The 20,750-nt window shown below is 39.9% G+C and overlaps 2 protein-coding genes across 21 annotated transcripts in view; both read right to left on the bottom strand.

Moving 5' to 3' along the window:
- LOC110990692 (uncharacterized) overlaps positions 1-1,047 on the bottom strand; it is a 110,956-nt gene extending 109,909 nt beyond the window's left edge. For 3 of the 4 annotated variants that reach the window (XM_087148005.1, XM_087148006.1, XM_087148007.1), the window contains exon 1: positions 879-1,047. In XM_087148005.1, coding sequence (XP_087004131.1) covers positions 879-931 — 53 coding nt within the window. In that variant the 5' untranslated portion in view covers positions 932-1,047. The remainder of the gene's footprint in view (positions 1-878) is intronic. The other variant, XM_087148008.1, reaches the window with a different exon arrangement.
- Positions 1,048-6,294: 5,247 nt separating this feature from the next.
- LOC110990254 (uncharacterized) overlaps positions 6,295-20,750 on the bottom strand; it is a 161,358-nt gene continuing 146,902 nt past the window's right edge. For all 17 annotated transcript variants that reach the window (XM_087147982.1, XM_087147989.1, XM_087147988.1 and 14 more), the window contains 24 exons: positions 20,389-20,550; positions 19,842-20,027; positions 19,462-19,623; positions 18,914-19,099; positions 18,535-18,696; positions 17,984-18,169; positions 17,604-17,765; positions 17,056-17,241; positions 16,676-16,837; positions 16,125-16,310; positions 15,731-15,892; positions 15,183-15,368; positions 14,803-14,964; positions 14,250-14,435; positions 13,872-14,033; positions 11,848-12,030; positions 11,347-11,541; positions 11,060-11,254; positions 10,822-10,884; positions 9,679-9,801; positions 9,482-9,519; positions 8,906-9,010; positions 8,132-8,177; positions 6,295-7,908 (listed from right to left, as the gene is read on the bottom strand). In XM_087147982.1, the coding sequence (XP_087004108.1) occupies positions 7,580-7,908; positions 8,132-8,177; positions 8,906-9,010; positions 9,482-9,519; positions 9,679-9,801; positions 10,822-10,884; positions 11,060-11,254; positions 11,347-11,541; positions 11,848-12,030; positions 13,872-14,033; positions 14,250-14,435; positions 14,803-14,964; positions 15,183-15,368; positions 15,731-15,892; positions 16,125-16,310; positions 16,676-16,837; positions 17,056-17,241; positions 17,604-17,765; positions 17,984-18,169; positions 18,535-18,696; positions 18,914-19,099; positions 19,462-19,623; positions 19,842-20,027; positions 20,389-20,550 (3,875 nt within the window). In that variant the 3' untranslated portion in view covers positions 6,295-7,579. The remainder of the gene's footprint in view (positions 7,909-8,131; positions 8,178-8,905; positions 9,011-9,481; positions 9,520-9,678; positions 9,802-10,821; positions 10,885-11,059; positions 11,255-11,346; positions 11,542-11,847; positions 12,031-13,871; positions 14,034-14,249; positions 14,436-14,802; positions 14,965-15,182; positions 15,369-15,730; positions 15,893-16,124; positions 16,311-16,675; positions 16,838-17,055; positions 17,242-17,603; positions 17,766-17,983; positions 18,170-18,534; positions 18,697-18,913; positions 19,100-19,461; positions 19,624-19,841; positions 20,028-20,388; positions 20,551-20,750) is intronic.

The raw sequence follows: 20,750 nt of genomic DNA, 5'->3' as shown, positions 1-20,750 counted from the left end.
CAAAAGTACTACAATTATTTGAACTTGCACAAATCACAGCTGATTCAGTACATTGTTTTCTCAGTTTGAACATTATGTTTTTTACATGATATAATTTTGCTATTTATTCTTAAAATTCATTAAATTCCTTTAAAGAAACCGTCATTTAATTCTGCCCGGAAATGTACGTTAAAAAATGGTAAAACACGTGAGGAAAAGCATGCATTACTAGACAGGTTATAAGCTTTGTCATAGACGTGTCCCCATAGCCATATGGTTGCTTGACCGTTACCCTAAAATTAATTGATTTAAAATACAATAGCAGAGAATGGTTAAACATTGACATGAATTTATTTATTGCTACAAGATGCCTGAGGTGATCACCGACCGCTCTATGCTTGGTTAACATCACCGTGACAAAATAAACAACAAATCGTTTGTGGAAAAGTAATTAGCCGAAAGTTTTATTTCATAACAATGTGCGTTGTTTTGTTAATCGCACCGACGCCGTAAATTGATTAACTGCATATTCTATCGTACAGTTGGCGCCACAAGAAAATAAATTGCTCTTAAATGTAACGCTCATTCCTGAGGCTCATTCAAAACAAATTATTCACACAATGGGGGAACGTGCCCCCCCCCCATATTTACGCCACTGAGTAGCCGGTATGGCCTCTTGCATAACAAAAAAATTAATTGCCTCCCCTCCTCATGGAGTTAAGGAAATGCCATATCCGAATCGTTGAGAGTGTTTTATCTCAAGATGACGTCACAGTCATTTTCTGTTGGTGTATGGGTACCGATACTTCCCCCCAAAAAAATCACGGAACGTATTCGGCATATGTAACACGACGCTAGTGTCAAAACGTCTAAGATTGAACAATCATAGCGAACCTTACCTTACAGACCAAGATGTCACAAGAAGTACAAAACACCAGAAGTGGAGGGCCATCGCGAAACAGCCGGCCAGCTGCGTTTTCGTCCAGTCTATCAACCTCGTTCCAGTTTGTGTAGTATTCAGCTAGTAAAGACAAAACCCAATGCCACATTACACTTTCGCAGGCTTCTTGGTCAAGCCGCCAACAAGCACTCGTATTTATACCGAAACTATGCATGCATTAAACTAGCCTTTCCTTCCAATTGGTTTTCCTTTCAAAGGTATTTAAAACCTGTGATTCCAATTGAATTGGTACTTAAATTTCAAAATGCTTTCGCTAGATTGGTTGATAAAACTGCTGAGCTGGCAACACAAATGGACACAGTACTGTGGTGTTTTAATTATAAAACATTTTGCAGATGCGTTATTTTGTCAAGCAGCTGTTCTTTTGTGATAATGGAAAAACCAATTTCTAGCTAATAACAGTCACAATGTTTACATCCTCAGGGAGTTTTCTTTCATTCTTTTTTTCCATAGCAAATGTAAAACAGGAGTCAAGTTTTAACCTTCCAAAGAAAAGCTGCCCACCCAGCGCACAAATTTGGTAGAGTGGGAAAAATGTAGATAACATACCTGCATGAAAATGAAATATGAACAATGGGACAGTTTAAATCAAGGTAAACCTTTAATTAATACCACGGTTGAAAAAAGTATAGTAATGCCGGATCTAAATTTCATTAATTAGGAACTTTCATTTTTATCACCCTTTTCACGCCACTGCTTGAGGTCCGTGGGTAACAGTTCAACGTGGGCGTGCATTTCCAGGGTTAGTATGAACAATCTCAACTGGAACTGTAAAGAATCCCTGTATTTTGCTGAAGGAAGTACGGAGAAATTCTGTCACACGTGGCCATAGATTCCACTAAGAGAGTCCTCTGCGATGTTGGAAACGCTTTGTTAAAGCGATTGCTGGATAGCATTTCACACATTTACAGCAATGGAAACTCTGATCCACATCTGAGCAGCATTTAGACAGAGTTAAGCTGGGGGCATTTTACATTTTACAACCAACTAATTCACAATGCAATGTACCCCAAAGCACACGGCCGGTAACTGTCCATCGGATGTATGTACGAACACGCATTCGTGCAGTTGCATTGGTATCTTTTCACCAGACGTGAAAGTTATCACGCGATTGTCGTGTACAAATTATTACAAATGGGAAGTCGAAGGAAATGGTAAGAAATAACGATTTGCGGTGTTATTAAATGGCCAACTTCAAAGTTTCTATCGACCGCCAATGTAACAATCACGAATGAAATAAAAAAGGATAAATTAAAATTAAGTTGTCATTTTGCCCCTCCTTAATGCTGCCGGAAATTGTTGAAAATTATTTATTATCTGTTTTTGAGGTTTTCCCAGTGTAGCAGAAGACTTGATAAAGCTTCCGTAACCTCGAAGCTCCAGAGAGACTTTTTTGCAGTCAAAGCGTCCACTAGTGTTCTTCAACAACAAAATCTGCGATAGGTGAAAACTGTGGTGGAGACCAGTTTCCGTTCATGCTCAAAATTGTTCTTGTGCTGTGACAACAGTTTGATCAGTGGCGTAAATCCATGTTGGAAATTTGGGGGCAAGGGGGGACGGGGAAAGGTGGGGGGATGACTTGCCCGGCAATGGAAATTTGAAAGGCGGGGAGGGGGCAACATATGTATTATATAGGGGGCGATGTTTGTGACAATGAACATCGTTCCCACATCCATACATTTGTAAAGTGTAACAAATTTATGCAGAATATTTCATCAGAATGGCATATGGCTTTATAAAATCATAAACATACTTCATAATCCGCTTTAACTGTTTTACTATCACAAGAAAGTGTGATGGATGATTCAGTAGCAAATCCCCCACCTCAAAAAGTGTGAATGGTATATACCCTAATCCTCCCGTGATTTACGCCCGTGAGTTGGATGCGACATGATTTTACACTTTAAGTCGCTTAACGGCAACCTCTGATTGAAAAACAGACAATTTTTAGTATTTTACTCCCTCGATTATAAAGTTACTATTTTTTACATACAGTCTGGAAAGCAGAATATTATTCTAGAGCACAGCAGTTCGTGGAAAGAAACCAGAAGAATAATTGAATAAATGTAAATAGATACATGATGAGGGCGTAACCAATGGTCTATTTTATCACACAACAGGACCGGATATACAGCAATTTTGTTCCGTTATCATCCTGCCACAACCTCTTGCCAGAGGCATCCAAATCCAAAATGACTCAGGATTTAAAAGCAAAATCAATGCAGCGATACAGCAGATGCCCACAAGAAAAGGGCGCAGCTGCTGTTTATTGAAATATAGCTATTAAAAAAAAGGAGCGTCAACAAGTCATTGAAAAGGATTATAGCTTGGGAAAATCAATTTGATATTTCCATCTGTTAAATCTTTGCCTGCCACCGTGGCAGAAAGCAACTGGCTCGGACTTTGGTGTTTGTGGGAGAAGAGCGCGTCTATTCATTCTTGGGTTTTCCAGGTTGATAGAACGCTAGCAGTAATTTATTTAAAATATTTGCAATCATTTTTTAACACACTGTTTTCACTAAATACTCATTTTACCCAGACAGGTAAGCAAAGATGTCATTTTTTTTCCAGTTAACGAATTTGATGCACACGTGCTGACATTCGTGAGTTAATAATTAAATCTGGATTGAAATGAAGCTTCACAAATACCCAGTGGCGCGTTGGGGGGCTGGGAGCTTGAAACCAGCCTTGGGGTTTTCTCATTTTTTTCTAAAAAAAAAGGAGATACACAACACACCTGTATCTTAAACTGCTAGCACTGACATAGTCGTTGCCATACATTCAAGTTCCTGGTGGTACAACCGAGAGAGGGAGCGGCTTCAGCATCATAAGGTATATTTGGAGGGAAATTCTGCCCCCCACACACACACAGTTAACTGTTCATTCTTTAAAAACTTGACAGATCAAAATGAGCCTTTTGCGGTTTAAATTTGAATAAAATCTGGTACACTGAGTCATCTGATAGCACATAAACATAACAATTTGAATTCACCAGACTAAAAACACTGTTTCTATATACATGTACTTCGTGATCTGGGGCAAGCTTTTGCATAGCGACCACCAACTCTGGAATGGACTAATTCCTTTGTGCCCTTCTTATCCATTGAAAACAGTGTATTCGTGCAAGACGACTCTTATGTACGGTGGAACTAAGTTAGAGCGTACCACAAATCATGAGGTTAAGCGGTAGAATTTAGATTTCATGTTTATATATTCACATGAATTTAAAGAATTGAGTGTGTTTTATTCAAATTTAACTGTGAAAGGCTTGTTTACTTGATAGACACAAAGAATTACAGCGTGCTGTACAATGAGAAACGCGCTTGACATTTAAATACATTTTGGGTTGATATTCTCTATGAAATATTTCGATATACCCCGCGAATTTTTTATGTTTGGTGGCAGTAAAAGTTACTGCCCACTGCATCTCGGGAGACATCTCTTTGCTCATGAAAACAAAGAACTACAGCCATCCACCCTAAAGTAGTGCAGCTTGTGATACTAAGTTTGGGAACAATTTATAGCTATTGAATGGAGACCTTGGGACCCACATAAATGTGTATAGAATTCTTTAAATGTTTGTAAGGTGCCAATTCTATTCTCAACAAATTGTGAATTGATACTCGAAATTACCGGAATAATCACGGAGTGTAGTGCGAATATTGTCAGAACTCTCACTTTCTCCGTCTTCCACTACTGCTGGAACCGAATTCTTTGAAACTCACTGAGCAGTTTTTTCCCAAAAATAAACCTTTCGAGGATTGTGAACATCTTACCTAAATACTGGTCGTAAGCTTGTTGGTTACACCTTCAGATAAATAGCTATGTGTTCACTGAATTGACTGCTAAGTGGCTATAAAAATGGCTGTTGAACTCAACCGAACTCAACCGAAACGTTACCAAATGTCTGTGTCATGCACGTTGCAGCTTACTTGTAGGAACTACATATTCATTGCTGTAGGTGGTTGGGAGTTAGAGCATTCTGGCTTGAGGGTATTGAGGTTTCTTTGCTGATCCTAGTCCTAACATTACATCACAACTTAAGCATTTCAGGAGTGAAGACCGAATAAATACTCAGATCAATACTACAGCCACCGCAAATCCTGTGAGCTGTTGAGTTATTCTTTTGAGTGGTACATACCCTCACTCTGAGATGGAGTTCACACCGCCTCCTTGATAGGAGCCGACCCTCTCCTATTCCATGACAATACCAATGACATGCCATGCACAAATTTTTAGAACATATTAATCCTTTAGAAACTTACGTATCAAAACTTATCTGATGATATATGTATTTTCCCAACGCAAAACTTTCTTCGTTGACCAAAGAGTATCGATTTTTAAGCAGTGACTCCAAGATCGGGAAACATGGTATGCATTTGAACAGACAGGGAAGTATAATTCCACAATTAGCTGCTTGCCAATCTTAATTGCTTGTTTGTCATGTAAAAAAATCCCCAATTCCGTTTGACTTGATAATAATACGTGCGCCACATCGCAGTCAACGGGCAAGCCGAAGTGTTGCATAAAGGAACATTTGAAGCAAGACATGGGACAGAGAGAACCCCCCCCGCCTTTGTGTTGGTCATTGTTTGATCGGAATCTCAGGAATTCTTTACAGACTTCTAGGGGGATGTGTTAGGTAACAATAGTCTAGAGTGTGTATAGGAATTGGACAGGTAAGGGGGTACCCCTCTGTCCCATATCTTGCCTGGTATATAAGGGAAGGGATTGGGCCAAGAGCAATGCTTTTATGTACATGCAGATGCACATAGCTAGTCAAAGTTGGAAAGTGGATCGAATTCATGTCACAGCTCAGAGAATTAGTTAAATCTTTTCAAGATGTATTGTGCCGGGGAGGCGTACATCTACATACAAGTACGTCTTGCCCTCGAAGGTACATCGTGCCCTTACACGTCGGTGTAAGGGCAAAAACTCGTCAGTTAAATCTTGTTCTCCAGCACACTGGAAAGTGGGAGGGAGGGACGTGGCTTTATAAAGTTGAAAAAAATTATGCAAAATATGGGGTTTCGAGCAAAATAAATCTCCACTTTTTCGAAATTTCGCCTTAACAGATTTTTTTTCATTAGTACAAGTAGCCGCAATAACTTAATATTTTAGCTAACCCCACAAACAATCAGGCTTGCCTATCAGTGAGGCAAAGATTTAAACATTACAAGGCCAACACCAAGCATGTTGCATTAATGTGCAATTCATGAGCAAATGTACAGAGATGGTACTTTTTTGTTTCCAGTTAGTTCACACGTTCACTCATTTGTTTACCTCTTTTTTATCCTGTGTTCCAAGTAAACAGTTAGACTGCCTGAAAAAAATCAACGGAGTATACTTCAATATCATTTGCAAATAGTTAATAATTTATTGCTAGTCTCCAAGCAAAAAAAAAAGCAGTTCTAGCACAGTCAAACAAAATTAAGGGAATCCTCTGCCTCAGATACTAAATTATTACGGCTAACAATACACGTTTCTCATGTAAGCCAATTCGAGTGACTTCGAGCATTATCAAACAACGTAATCCTTTTAAGGAATAACAACGGTGGAAATCTAATTTTTTTAGATGGAAATTGATCGTTACTGCCAACGTATACTTAACTACACAGTGCAGTTGACAGCGTTAAACCTGAGGTTTCAATCTCCTTCAGATATTAAATACAGTACCGGTATGTTTCCATCGTTTCATTAGAAAGCTAATCAAATGCAGGAGTCTTTTCATTGACGTTCGTGATAATTTTCAAAAAGAAGCGCAGAGTCCTAGGTAAATTTGCCACAACAGGTTTTTGATAAAATCGTTATAAAACTTGTGTGTCGTGTAACCTTACACTATTTGCAGTGAGGTTTGATATTATTTGGAAGCTAGGAAAGAAGAAAATTCCGTTTAAGCTGCGTACAGGTCGCAGTGATCTCCTTCACTTATGGAGGAAAAAATTATTGAATCAAAATTTGTTTGCTTTCGTTAATTTGAACACTAAATCGTTAATTCTTGCCCATTACGTACTGCACTAAACCGGACAAGTAAGTTTATCTTTGTTAATTACAGTCTATAAGATATTTTTCAGACGCTTGCTGATTAACTATAGAAAATGTTATGAGGAAACGTTACATAATATTCTTGGTAATTAACAAAAACAAAACTAAATGATAGAGGCACTAAAAACAGTTCAAAACAAAGCAGATATCTAGCGTGACTGCTGTCCAGCAAAAAATGCGATTCTAGCAAATATTATAATTTTACTTTAAGCTGTGGTCAGGTAATTATAACGTGTTTCATTAATCGTACTTTACCTCATACAGTTATTTAGCTCAACATCCTTTCGCCACATTATGTTGTGTTAAAAGCATGAATTTGGATCCACCTATGTGCGGTTTGATAAGATTGTTCAGTTTTAGTTGTCATAACCAAGAAATCAGTATCTCTTTTACGGCGTTCTCTTAACACAAAATTATGAATAGGAGATTTATTCCGCCACGATAGTTTGTCTTCACAGTACAGACTTTTATATGCACAACTAGATCATAAAGCTCACAATGAAATTGCAACTAGTTGTGTTATCTGACTTGTATGGCATACTATCAACCAATTGTGGTGAAAGGTTGTTCAGCCAAACACAGGTCCATATTTTTTTACGGATTCAGCACAAACGCGTTCACAACCAGGTTCTGCATGGGATCGTATTCGCAGGATTGGCATGTGCAGTCCTTGATCTCATAGTACGGATGGTAAAACTCGGTATCGTTGTTACATTTCATCTTGACGTAGTTCTGCTCAAGCTGTTTGGGTTTGCAGCAACCGCAGTTGAAACTGATGTGGGCGTCTGGCAAAATAGTGATGCGGCTGTTGGATGGACAGGCCCCCTCGCAGTCCGTGTAAGGGATGCGTCCCTCGGACAAGCAATCGTCGATAACGACATAATTCGGGTGCTTTCTGTGGAAGCAATCTTCTCCGTCGGGAACTGTGTGGATTAAAAGAAAGAAACAGTGGCTCAGTGCAGGCGGCCGTTTCCTTTTACTCCTTAATTTTGAAAGGTTTGTGGGATATTATTTGTGGAAATAGTGTCAGAATTGTAGTGATTGGAAAACGACGCAAACAACACAAGGGGAAAACATGTATCACCACTCAAACACATGTGCTTGTCATTGTTGCAGTCAATATTTTTGTTATTCAGCTGAGCTTACCACAAGCAGGACAGCACTTGTCTGGGCTCACTTCTACTAGTTTCCCCTGATAAAAACACAAGGAGAACACACATTTATAACAGTTGTAGATTAACCCTTAAAGAGCCGGGGTTAGAATGCCCCCCCAACATTTACTCCATATCGCCGTAGTGCATAATTTTGAGGAGCTGAGCCGTTAGGAGTTTTAGAGTAACTTCTGTGCAGTCATTTTGTGAAAAAGTTTGTGAAAATTGAATATACCATTCCTGTCCAGTTGCCATTTTTTTCCCAGACAGGTCAGCCGAAACTTTGTCCACTGTAATGCTCATTGCACACAGGCTGGTACGCATAGAGCCTTGAACTTCAAATGACCGTAGCAACAAAATCATATGTTGATCGACTTCAAGCGTCACATTTTTAATGAAGAGTGGTTTACATGCACGCTAAGTTCCACTACATCGACTGGACAAAGCCGAATTCTTAGGGAGAAGGAATCGGCCCCCTGTGAGATCGGCCAAAATAGTCAAGCTTTTTGAGGGTTAAGTTGTCTGTCTTGATTAGTCCCGCTCGATTTCTCGCGTGCTGTTTTTTTTTTAATAATGTGCCAGTTACTCTGGCAAAAGTTACTCTGCCAATTGATTGCGGACTGAGCATGCACACAATCCACAGCAACAAAATATGCTTTTTCTTTGTTGTGACTACATAATAGAGTGTGATACTCTCATTTTTTGACAAAGGTATGTTCTTGATATCCTGTGTGATTTCGCATTCCCACGTGCCGTTTTGTTTACTTACATTAGGACACGTCCGGTTACACTGGGTCTCCTGAGTTATAATAATTCCATCCTCCCCACAAATGAGTATAGTGCATGGTCGAGAAATCGGTATCAGATCTCCTAGCTGTCAGACAGATACAAATAGAAAAACCAAGCACATTTAGTTTTATTCTGTGTACGGAATTTAAACAGGATTTTTTTTAGATACGTAAACGTTTACCTCAAACATTTTGCAGGCCAGAAATATCCAAGAACCAGAACTGTTTCCTACTATCACAGTCATTGATTATCTGTAAAGTTGTCTATGGTTCCAACGTAGCAGTCTTCCACCTGATAAGTTAAACGTCGTTTTATCATGCATAAATATTTGAAATGCTTTTGCCCGTTCGAGGGTGAATTCTTTTGTTTGGGCCTACACAACATAATTTCGTAAGGGTTAAATTACTATTTTATGCCGTTGCGATTCCCTTCTGTTCAATACATGTATAGCCAAGGTACAACGTTGCGGGGTTAATATTAAACATAAGTGACTTATTTTACTCCACATCTAATCAGGATATTTGATCCGTATACAAAACAAATTAGATTTAATTACCTGGTATTCTTCACCATTGAATTCGCAGACAGGCAGTACTGTAAAAAAGACCAGACAAAGGAATAACAATAAAATTACTACATTTTGGAGTGATTTTATCCTTTAAAAGGTACTGAATTAGGATCAGGTTTTATGTATGGGAAATTTTATACTGAGGAAAAATTAACACAAAAGAAGAAAGAGCAAAATGAAAGTACCTGTACGCCTTGTTGTTGTTATAACAGTCACTTCGCCCTCTGTGGTACTTTCCTTAATGGTCACCGTTGTTTCTTGTGGCGTGGTAACTTTCTCAGTTGTAGTTGATTTCACGGTGGTGGGTGCTACATTAAATGGTGTTATATTTCGTAAATAAAGAATAATTATAACAGCTTTCTAAGGAGTAAAAATTATTGCGTAGGTTGCAGGCTCAAATCCCCCTTGAGTAAATTTCCTTGTTCACCTTTATAATTTCAGAGCTAGTCAGTTCCTTATACAAGGTGTCTTTAAAAACACCGAGATAAACTAATCTTTTTCTCGAATGTTACCGACTATTTTGGTAAATGGTCTATATAATTAGTTTTAGTATGATATCCTCTTTCGTATGACATTTAGGAATCCACATTTCTGTCACACATGACTGAGCAATAAGCGGTTTAATGGACCGTGTCAGAAATGGTTTTCCACCAGATGCATCACAGGTTTGCACACCGTGAAGTAAGAAAAAAAACCAAAAAGAAGCAATTACACTATCGCAAAGACAGCCCAGTTAGGGGCTTATTCTTGACGAAGTATAACTCCAGTGTCCTTCAACATTTCCCTCTCCCCATTCCATTCATAAAAAAATTCTGCTCCTATTCTAATCACTTTTAAATGGGTATCATGCATTTTAGAGATTCCAGCAAACATTACGTATGAATTCAGACAGACAGTATGAATTCAACATCAAAACAGCTGGTGCAAAGCAATTTCTGACTTAATACTGACTGGTGCATAAAACCACTTCCTACTCAGTCATCTGTGACGGAAATTTGGTCATAATGAAAACAGATGATGGTTACCATTTACAAAAATAGTTAGTCACATTCAAGAAACAATCAAATTTTTCTCGGTTTCCTTTTGAAAGGCACCCTGTATAGTTTGTTTGACGAGTTGAAAAATAAATAAGATTTTACATTTAACGTGAAACCCGGTCAAGATCACCATTTCCGTACAAAATAAGCTGCATGTCTGTTCATCACTGTTTTACTCTAATACGTTTAAAGCATCAGAATTCGCTTGGCCTCGTCAAGCCTTCTTTTTTAATAGTCATCACGTTGGAAACAGGTTTTAGAGTTATTAAACTCCCATTTTTTTAAACTCACCTTCTGTGACCACCGTGGTTGTCTCTCTTACAGTAGTTGACGGCGCCCTGGTGGTTACTAATGCTATGAACGTTGAGAAAAAAAAGACAGAGATAACGAAAAGTGCCTTAAATTGCTAAAGGGAGTCTGATAAGAGAGGATCCAGGGGAAAATATGGCCCCCCTCTTTATTTGGCATCTATGTTTTGAGCATACTGAAATCTGACGTTTAAAACAAGGGTAAACGAGTATAAGCCTGCCTGTTGTAGATGGTGCCTCTGTGGTTGAGATTGCCGTTGTTTTCTCCTCCGTTGTTGTAACCTCCGGGGATGTAGTAACAAGCGTTGTCGTCGTCACTTCCTCGGTAGTGCGCGGGGCCTCAGTGGTTGATGGCACCGTAGTTCTTCGTTGAGTTGTTTCTATGGCTGTAGTGCCTTCTTCCGTGGTGGGAACCACTGCCCAAATAAGAGCAAGCCAACTTGAGTTAAAGGTTTCGGTGTGTCGTTGCATAAATTTTATTTGACTATAAAATAAGAATATCTTTTACGTGTGGTCGTTTGCGTTGTGGTTGTTTCAGTTGTTGTCCCCTCCGGGGTAGTGCGAACAGCTGTTGTAACTTCTTTGGTTGTTGAAGCCAGGGCAGTTGTTGAGGGCTGAGCAGTGGTCGAAGGCTTCAAAGTGGTTGAAGGGGTCTCCGTTGTAGATATGCGTGTGGTGGTCACTTCAGTGGTTGACGGGATTCCTGGAACGAATGAGAAATGGAAACGCCAAGATAACCTGGCTTTACTTGCCTGGCGTTTGTTTGAAACGTTTTCTCTTCTTGCTCCCAGAAAATATTGCCCTTCAGTTCTTCAATGAGACGCTAAAGCTTCTGAAATCAAGCCTATTTCATTACCATTGTTTAAAGCATTACATAGATTGAAATGCAAGAAGCCTGAGGAATCGTCAGTGTGGATTAAGTTAATAATATTTAAATTGGGGTGTTGAATTTAAATCTTCATGATACGACGTGTAGATGAGTAGGTCTATGGTATGACATTTGGCGTACCAGTGGTAGATTCCTCAGTTGTAAATTCCGTAGTGGTGACTTCCTCAGTTGTTAAGAGAGGTGTGGTGGTAACAACCTTGGTGGTAACTTTCTCGGTAGTTGTAGGAGCCAGAGTGGTTGAAGGAACTGTGGTGGTAATTTGAGTGGTTGTTTGTGTAGTACTTTCCCCCGTTGTAGAAGACACTGCAGTTGACCAGGAACAAACACGCAAAGTTATTTCCACCAGAGTACTATTTTAACCTGTGAACGTATTCTCTCTTTTGACGTGGTGTTCCAGATTTATGAATATCGGAAAATGACGGTGTTTAAGCAGAGCAGTAAGTATACACAGAAAACATGTATGGATGTACTATTGAATAACTGATTATAATTTCGGCATAAATGGACCAGTAAGCCAGGGCAGAATTCACCTAAGCTTCTGCCCCATCAAAACAATATGTATCTTTTTATCCAGCCTTATTTACCCGTGGCAATGCCTTACTATCGTTTTTGCAACAACTTTTTCAGTGACAATAAACAGGGAAAGAGGTGACTGTGATACGGACAGTAATGTGAAATGGTTATGAATATAAAATACTCAATTCAATTAGTCCGAAACGTGCAAGTTGGTTGAATGGACGCCTGCTATCATTATGTTAACTCTCGACGAAGTCTCTCACTTGAAGGCCCATACGTCAAAATGGAATGATCATCTATTGTTCTCGTCAAAACAGCAGCTTTCCAAATACAGTCATCATTTCCAGTTATTCGAAGAGTAACCGACGAAATTATTGTTGAAAACATACTTCGTTTAAAGACGGTTCTGGGACTTAACTTCCGTGAGACTTTTCTTTCTGGCAAGTTGTCTTTTCGAAGAAAAGAATGAAAGAAGGCCAATCTAACGATGTGTCTAAAGATATATAAAAACGGAGAAAATTTAACGAAGTCCTGGGCGCAGACATTTTGAATCTTTGCACGTGCTTCTAGAACATTCAAAATCAGATAGAATGGATACCGAATTAGGTTTTCTCAGTGCAACACTCAAGTTAAACATAATTTTGCGAATGTCAGCGCGTCTTTTGAATAAGACGCACGCGTACAGAGCAGTGGCATATGTTTATCTATAGTTGATAATTTTAAAACGAGTGTTTCGCAATTATTCGAGTCTCCCGATTTCGTGTGCATGTATTTCGATGGCTGTCTTTCGATGAATAAGTTCAGGTAAATGAAAAAGGCGTTCCTTATTCAGTCAGTATTAAGTGAGTTGACGGCTCTGGAGCAGCAGATGTCGTACACTAGGTACCGATAAAATCCGATTAAAAACGTCACGGCAAAATTCATGTGCAACGCATACGCGCACGCGTTTGTGTTTTTGGCGCATGGAAAAATAAACGCTCATTTACAGATTGTGCGTTCAGGTTGTTTCCATATCGGCTTTGCTGAGGCATAGTAAGGACGCAGATATGCAAATAGCCGTTCAAAGGCAGTACAAAATTTTGAGTTTTTCACAGGGTTAGACGCAGCCAGCGGGCATCGCTTGGTACATGAGTCAGCTCTCTAGTTTATATAGCTCTCGGCATTTCTTTAAGATTCGAACTAGAAGTGCCAACAAGCATTTACCCTGCACACACGAGCAATAGTATTAAAAGTAATATTGATCGTAGGTTCAGTGCGTGACATCGCTTGGCTGCATTCCACTAAAACTAAGAAGGTGTTCCGAACACAGAATCCAGGCACAATTCAGAACAAGACTCAGCAAGGTTTAATCTGAAATCGAAATTCTACCATATCATTTTCTCGGAATGTAGAGTATTCCCTTGGCTGAAACTTTCTAATTTTTTTTCTCAGGCACCCCTCTTCAGATTTTAGGAAATGTTGATGCCTCAAAATTAACGAACTGCCAAAATTACAAAGGATGGACTGTACCTTAACATTGCTTATGACTTGAATCCAGCTTCGATTAAAATATAAACAACAAATGCTAGGCACATCACCTAAGAACAGAGCTTAAAGTTCAACACCGTCCAGTACGAAAAAGAAATTACCTGTAGTCGATTTGACCGTTGTGGTCTGTTTCGTTGTTGCCTCAGGAGTTGTGCTCACAACTGTTGTGGTGACTTCTTCTGTGGTTGATGGAGGAGCTGTGGTCGACGGGGCCTCAGTTGTTGATACGCGAACAGTGGTTGTCTCAGTGGTTGAGGGGGGCCCTGGAAGAAACCCGAAAATAATTCAATTCATCACATGCAAGTGACGGATGCACTAGAATATTAACTATGTCATTACAATCTAAGAAAGCAAAATGACCAGTTGCATAAAATGCAGATTTTTCCCAAAATCTGTTCTCGTCGAATGACGCATGGATATAAAAAGAGCAATCTCGAAAACTCACTTCCGGTCTGCAGTCAATTCGTTATTTTACATACCAGTAGTAGATTCCTCGGTGGTCGATATCGTAGTGGTCACCTCCTCAGTGGTTGACACAGGGGAAGTGGTAGAAACAACTGTTGTAGTAACTTTCTCGGTAGTTGTTGGGGCTGCAGTGGTTGACGGGACTGTTGTAGACACTTGAGTAGTGGTTTGGGTAGTTGTCTCCTTGGTCGTGGAGGCAACTTCAGATCAATCAAGTGGAAAATGAACAACGTCTTTAAATTCAATTGTTAATAAATCAGTGTAGTCTTCGTTTTAATTTTCTAATAATAAACTTTGGTTGGAGATTTCAGGGTTTTAAGAAACAATACCTTCAGGAAAATTTGTAAGATGATCTGTTGACACTACTTTGTATTCCAAAGTATACACAATCTATTTATTACATCATGTCAGTTTTCAAAACGAAAGGTTGTAAAGCTTTGCTAGGTTATGTTTTCATTACTTGAGTAACAGTCCAATTTAATCTTGATTCGGTTACTGGATACGTAAGAAAATGCGATTTGTCCTTGGCTCCACATAAACGAATGTTATTACTTATAAAAAATTTACCTGTAGTCGACCTGACCGTCGTGGTCTGGGTAGTGGTGAACTCAGGGGTCGTGCTCACAACAGTTGTAGTGATCTCCTCTGTGGTTGATGGAGGAGCTGTGGTCGACGGGGCCTCGCTGGTTGATACGCGAACAGTGGTTGTCTCGGTGGTTGAGGGCGGCCCTGGAAGAAACCCAACAATAATTCAATTTATCATATGGAAGTGATGGATTTAGCAGAATATTAACAATACAATCTAAGAAAGCAAAATGACCAGTTACATAAAAAGCATAAAATAAAAAATTTAACCGAATTTTGACGTGTCATGCGTTCTCCTCGAACATTGCATGCAGTTAAACAAAACAACCTCTGGTCTAAAATGTATTCGTTATGTCACATACCAGTGGTAGATTCCTCTGTTGTCGATATCGTGGTGGTCACCTCCTCAGTGGTTGACACAGGGGTAGTGGTAGAAACAACTGTTGTAGTAACTTTCTCGGTAGTTGTTGGGGCTGCAGTGGTTGACGGGACCGTTGTAGACACTTGAGTAGTGGTTTGGGTAGTTGTTTCCTCGGTCGTGGAGGCAACTTCAGATCAAACAAGTGGAAAATGAACAACGTCTTTAAATTCAATTGTCAGTTCAGCGTAGTCTCTGTTTTAATTTGCTTGTAATAAACTTTGGTTAGAGACTTCAAAGTTTCAAGAAACAATACCTTCAGGAAAATTTCTTATCTGACGTGTTTACACGGCTTTAACCTCCAAAGTGTATACTTCTATTTGTTACACCATGTTAGTTTTCAAAAATTAAAGATGTCAATATCTTCTGGTTACATTTCCATCTTTTCAGTTACAGGCCAATTTTATCTTGATTCGGTTACTGGGTACGTCAGAAAATCAAATTTGCCATTGGCTTTACAGACAGGAATGTTATTACTGAAAAAAACTGTACCTGTAGTCGACCTGACCGTTGTGGTCCGGGTCGTAGTGGACTCAGGGGTGGTGCTCACAACAGTTGTAGTGACTTCCTCTGTGGTAGTTGGAGGAGCTGTGGTCGACGGGGCCTCAGTGGTTGATACGCGAACAGTGGTTGTCTCAGTGGTTAATGGGGGCCCTAGAAGAAACCCGAAAATAATTGAATTCCTTGCATGCAAGTGAAGGATGCACTCGAATATTAACAATGTCATTACACTACATTATTAAAGAGCAAAAAGACCAGTTGCATAGAAAGTAGATTTATCCTAAGTTTGACGTGTCATCCGTTCTCCTCGAATGATGCGTCGAGATAAAAAGGGGAATGTCGAGAAATCCTTTCCAGCCTGCAGTCAATTCGTTATGTCACATACCAGTGGTAGATTCCTCTGTTGTCGATATCGCAGTGGTCGCTTCCTCAGTAGTTGACACAGGGGTAGTGGTAGAAACAACTGTTGTAGTAACTTTCTCGGTAGTTGAGGGGGCTGCAGTGGTTGAGGGGACTGTTGTAGACACTTGGGTAGTGGTTTGGGTAGTTGTTTCCTCGGTCGTGGAGGCAACTTCAGATCAAACGAGCGGAAAATGTTCAACGTCTTTACATTCAATTGTTAATAGTTCGGTGTAGTCTCTGTTTTAATTTTCTACAAATAGATTTTGGTTGCCAATGTCAAAGTGTCCAGAAACAGTACCGTCAGGAAAATTTCTTATCCGATGTGTTTACATGGCTTTTTCCTCCAGAGTGTACACAATCTATTTGCTAAACTATGTCAGTTAAAAAAATTAACGATGTCAAGATATCCTGGTTACATTTCCATCACTTCAGTAACAGGCCAGTTTCATCTTGATTCGATACTGGGTATGTGAGCAAATCATTCTTGTCATTGGCTCCACATACACGAATATTATAACTTAAAAAAACTTATACCTGTGGTTGACCTGACCGTTGTGGTCTGGGTAGTGGTGGACTCAGGGGTCGTGCTCACAACAGTTGTAGTGATCTCCTCTGTGGTTGATGGAGGAGCTGTGGTCGACGGGGCCTTGCTGGTTGATACGCGAACAGTGGTTGTCTCGGTGGTTGAGGGCGGCCCTGGAAGAAACCCAACAATAATTCAATTTATCATATGGAAGTGATGGATTTAGCAGAATATTAACAATACAATCTAAGAAAGCAAAATGACCAGTTACATAAAAAGCATAAAATAAAAAATTTAACCGAATTTTGACGTGTCATGCGTTCTCCTCGAACATTGCATGCAGTTAAACAAAACAACCTCTGGTCTAAAATGTATTCGTTATGTCACATACCAGTGGTAGATTCCTCTGTTGTCGATATCGTGGTGGTCACCTCCTCAGTGGTTGACACAGGGGTAGTGGTAGAAACAACTGTTGTAGTAACTTTCTCGGTAGTTGTTGGGGCTGCAGTGGTTGACGGGACCGTTGTAGACACTTGAGTAGTGGTTTGGGTAGTTGTTTCCTCGGTCGTGGAGGCAACTTCAGATCAAACAAGTGGAAAATGAACAACGTCTTTAAATTCAATTGTCAGTTCAGCGTAGTCTCTGTTTTAATTTTCTTGTAATAAACTTTGGTTAGAGACTTCAAAGTTTCAAGAAACAATACCTTCAGGAAAATTTCTTATCTGACGTGTTTACACGGCTTTAACCCCCAAAGTGTATACTTCTATTTGTTACACCATGTTAGTTTTCAAAAATTAAGGATGTCTATATCTTCTGGTTACATTTCCATCTTTTCAGTTACAGGCCAATTTTATCTTGATTCGGTTACTGGGTACGTCAGAAAATCAAATTTGCCATTGGCTTTACAGACAGGAATGTTATTACTGAAAAAAATTGTACCTGTAGTCGACCTGACCGTTGTGGTCCGGGTCGTAGTGGACTCAGGGGTGGTGCTCACAACAGTTGTAGTGACTTCCTCTGTGGTAGTTGGAGGAGCTGTGGTCGACGGGGCCTCAGTGGTTGATACGCGAACAGTGGTTGTCTCAGTGGTTAATGGGGGCCCTAGAAGAAACCCGAAAATAATTGAATTCCTTGCATGCAAGTGAAGGATTCACTCGAATATTAACAATGTCATTACACTACATTATTAAAGAGCAAAAAGACCAGTTGCATAGAAAGTAGATTTATCCTAAGTTTGACGTGTCATCCGTTCTCCTCGAACATCGCACGCAGTTAAGCAAACAGCCACTGGTCTAAAATGCATTCGTTATGTCACATACCAGTGGTAGATTCCTCTGTTGTCGATATCGTGGTGGTCACCTCCTCAGTGGTTGACACAGGGGTAGTGGTAGAAACAACTGTTGTAGTAACTTTCTCGGTAGTTGTTGGGGCTGCAGTGGTTGACGGGACCGTTGTAGACACTTGGGTAGTGGTTTGGGTAGTTGTTTCCTCGGTCGTGGAGGCAACTTCAGATCAAACGAGTGGAAAATGTTCAACTTCTTTACATTCAATTGTTAATAGTTCGGTGTAGTCTCTGTTTTAATTTTTTACAAATAAATTTTGGTTGTCAATGTCAAAGTGTCCAGAAACAATACCGTCAGGAAAATTTCTTATCCGATGTGTTTACACGGCTTTTTCCTCCAGAGTGTACACAATCTATTTGCTAAACTATGTCAGTTAAAAAAATTAACGATGTCAAGATCTCCTGGTTACATTTCCATCACTTCAGTAACAGGCCAGTTTCATCTTGATTCCAAACTGGGTACGTGAGCAAATCATTCTTGTCATTGGCTCCACATACACGAATGTTATAACTTAAAAAAACTTATACCTGTGGTTGACCTGACCGTTGTGGTCTGGGTAGTGGTGGACTCAGGGGTCGTGCTCACAACAGTTGTAGTGATCTCCTCTGTGGTTGATGGAGGAGCTGTGGTCGACGGGGCCTTGCTGGTTGATACGCGGACAGTGGTTGTCTCGGTGGTTGAGGGCGGCCCTGGAAGAAACCCAACAATAATTCAATTTATCATATGGAAGTGATGGATTTAGCAGAATATTAACAATACAATCTAAGAAAGCAAAATGACCAGTTACGTAAAAAGCATAAAATGAAAAATTTAACCGAATTTTGACGTGTCATGCGTTCTCCTCGAACATTGCATGCAGTTAATCAAACAACCTCTGGTCTAAAATGTATTCGTTATGTCACATACCAGTGGTAGATTCCTCTGTTGTCGATATCGTGGTGGTCACCTCCTCAGTGGTTGACACAGGGGTAGTGGTAGAAACAACTGTTGTAGTAACTTTCTCGGTAGTTGTTGGGGCTGCAGTGGTTGACGGGACCGTTGTAGACACTTGGGTAGTGGTTTGGGTAGTTGTTTCCTCGGTCGTGGAGGCAACTTCAGATCAAACAAGTGGAAAATGAACAACGTCTTTAAATTCAATTGTCAGTTCAGCGTAGTCTCTGTTTTAATTTTCTTGTAATAAACTTTGGTTAGAGACTTCAAAGTTTCAAGAAACAATACCTTCAGGAAAATTTCTTATCTGACGTGTTTACACGGCTTTAACCTCTAAAGTGTATACTTCTATTTGTTACACCATGTTAGTTTTCAAAAATTAAGGATGTCAATATCTTCTGGTTACATTTCCATCTTTTCAGTCACAGGCCAATTTTATCTTGATTCGGTTACTGGGTACGTCAGAAAATCAAATTTGCCATTGGCTTTACAGACAGGAATGTTATTACTGAAAAAAATTGTACCTGTAGTCGATTTGACCGTTGTGGTCCGGGTCGTAGTGGACTCAGGGGTCGTGCTCACAACAGTTGTAGTGACTTCCTCTGTGGTAGTTGGAGGAGCTGTGGTCGACGGGGCCTCAGTGGTTGATACGCGAACAGTGGTTGTCTCAGTAGTTAATGGGGGCCCTAGAAGAAACCCGAAAATAATTGAATTCCTTGCATGCAAGTGAAGGATGCACTCGAATATTAACAATGTCATTACACTACATTATTAAAGAGCAAAAAGACCAGTTGCATAGAAAGTAGATCTATCCTAAGTTTGACGCGTCATCCGTTCTCCTCGAACATCGCACGCAGTTAAGCAAACAGCCACTGGTCTAAAATGCATTCGTTATGTCACATACCAGTGGTAGATTCCTCTGTTGTCGATATCGTGGTGGTCACCTCCTCAGTGGTTGACACAGGGGTAGTGGTAGACACAACTGTTGTAGTAACTTTCTCGGTAGTTGTTGGGGCTGCAGTGGTTGACGGGACCGTTGTAGACACTTGGGTAGTGGTTTGGGTAGTTGTTTCCTCGGTCGTGGAGGCAACTTCAGATCAAACGAGTGGAAAATGTTCAACTTCTTTAAATTCAATTGTTCAGTGTAGTCTTCGTTTTAATTTTTTTAATAATAAACTTTGGTTGGAGATTTCAAGGTTTTAAGAAACAATACCTTCAGGAAAATTTGTAAGATGATTTGTTGACACTGCTTTGTATTCCAATGTGTACACAGTCTATTTATTATATCCTGTCAGTTTTCAAAACGAAAGGTTGTCAAGATTTGCTAGGTTATGTTTTTATCACTTGAGTAACAGGCCAATTTCATCTTGATTCGGTTACTAGATACGTCAGAAAATGAGATTTGTCCTTGGCTCCACATAAACGAATGTTATTACTTATAAAAACTTTACCTGTAGTCGACCTGACCGTCGTGGTCTGGGTAATGGTGGACTCAGGGGTCGTGCTCACAGCAGTTGTAGTGATCTCCTCTGTGGTTGATGGAGGAGCTGTGGTTGACGGGGCTTCGGTGGTTGATACGCGAACAGTGGTTGTCTCGGTGGTTGAGGGCGGCCCTGGAAGAAACCCGACAATTCAATTTATCATATGGAAGTGATGGATGTAGCATAATATTAACAATACAATCTAAGAAAGCAAAATGACCAGTTTCATAAAAAGCAAATTTTACCCAAGGTGGACGTGTCATCTGTTCTCCTCGAACATCGCATGCAGTTAATCAAACAACCTCTGGTCTAAAATGCATTCGTTATGTCAC

Source organism: Acanthaster planci, linkage group LG17 (genome assembly GCF_054643075.1).
Source record: "Acanthaster planci isolate LZ-2023a linkage group LG17, COTS_SCS, whole genome shotgun sequence".
Lineage (NCBI taxonomy): Eukaryota > Metazoa > Echinodermata > Asteroidea > Valvatida > Acanthasteridae > Acanthaster > Acanthaster planci.
Note: the sequence above shows the minus strand (reverse complement) of the source record. Positions and strands in the feature narration are given on the sequence as shown.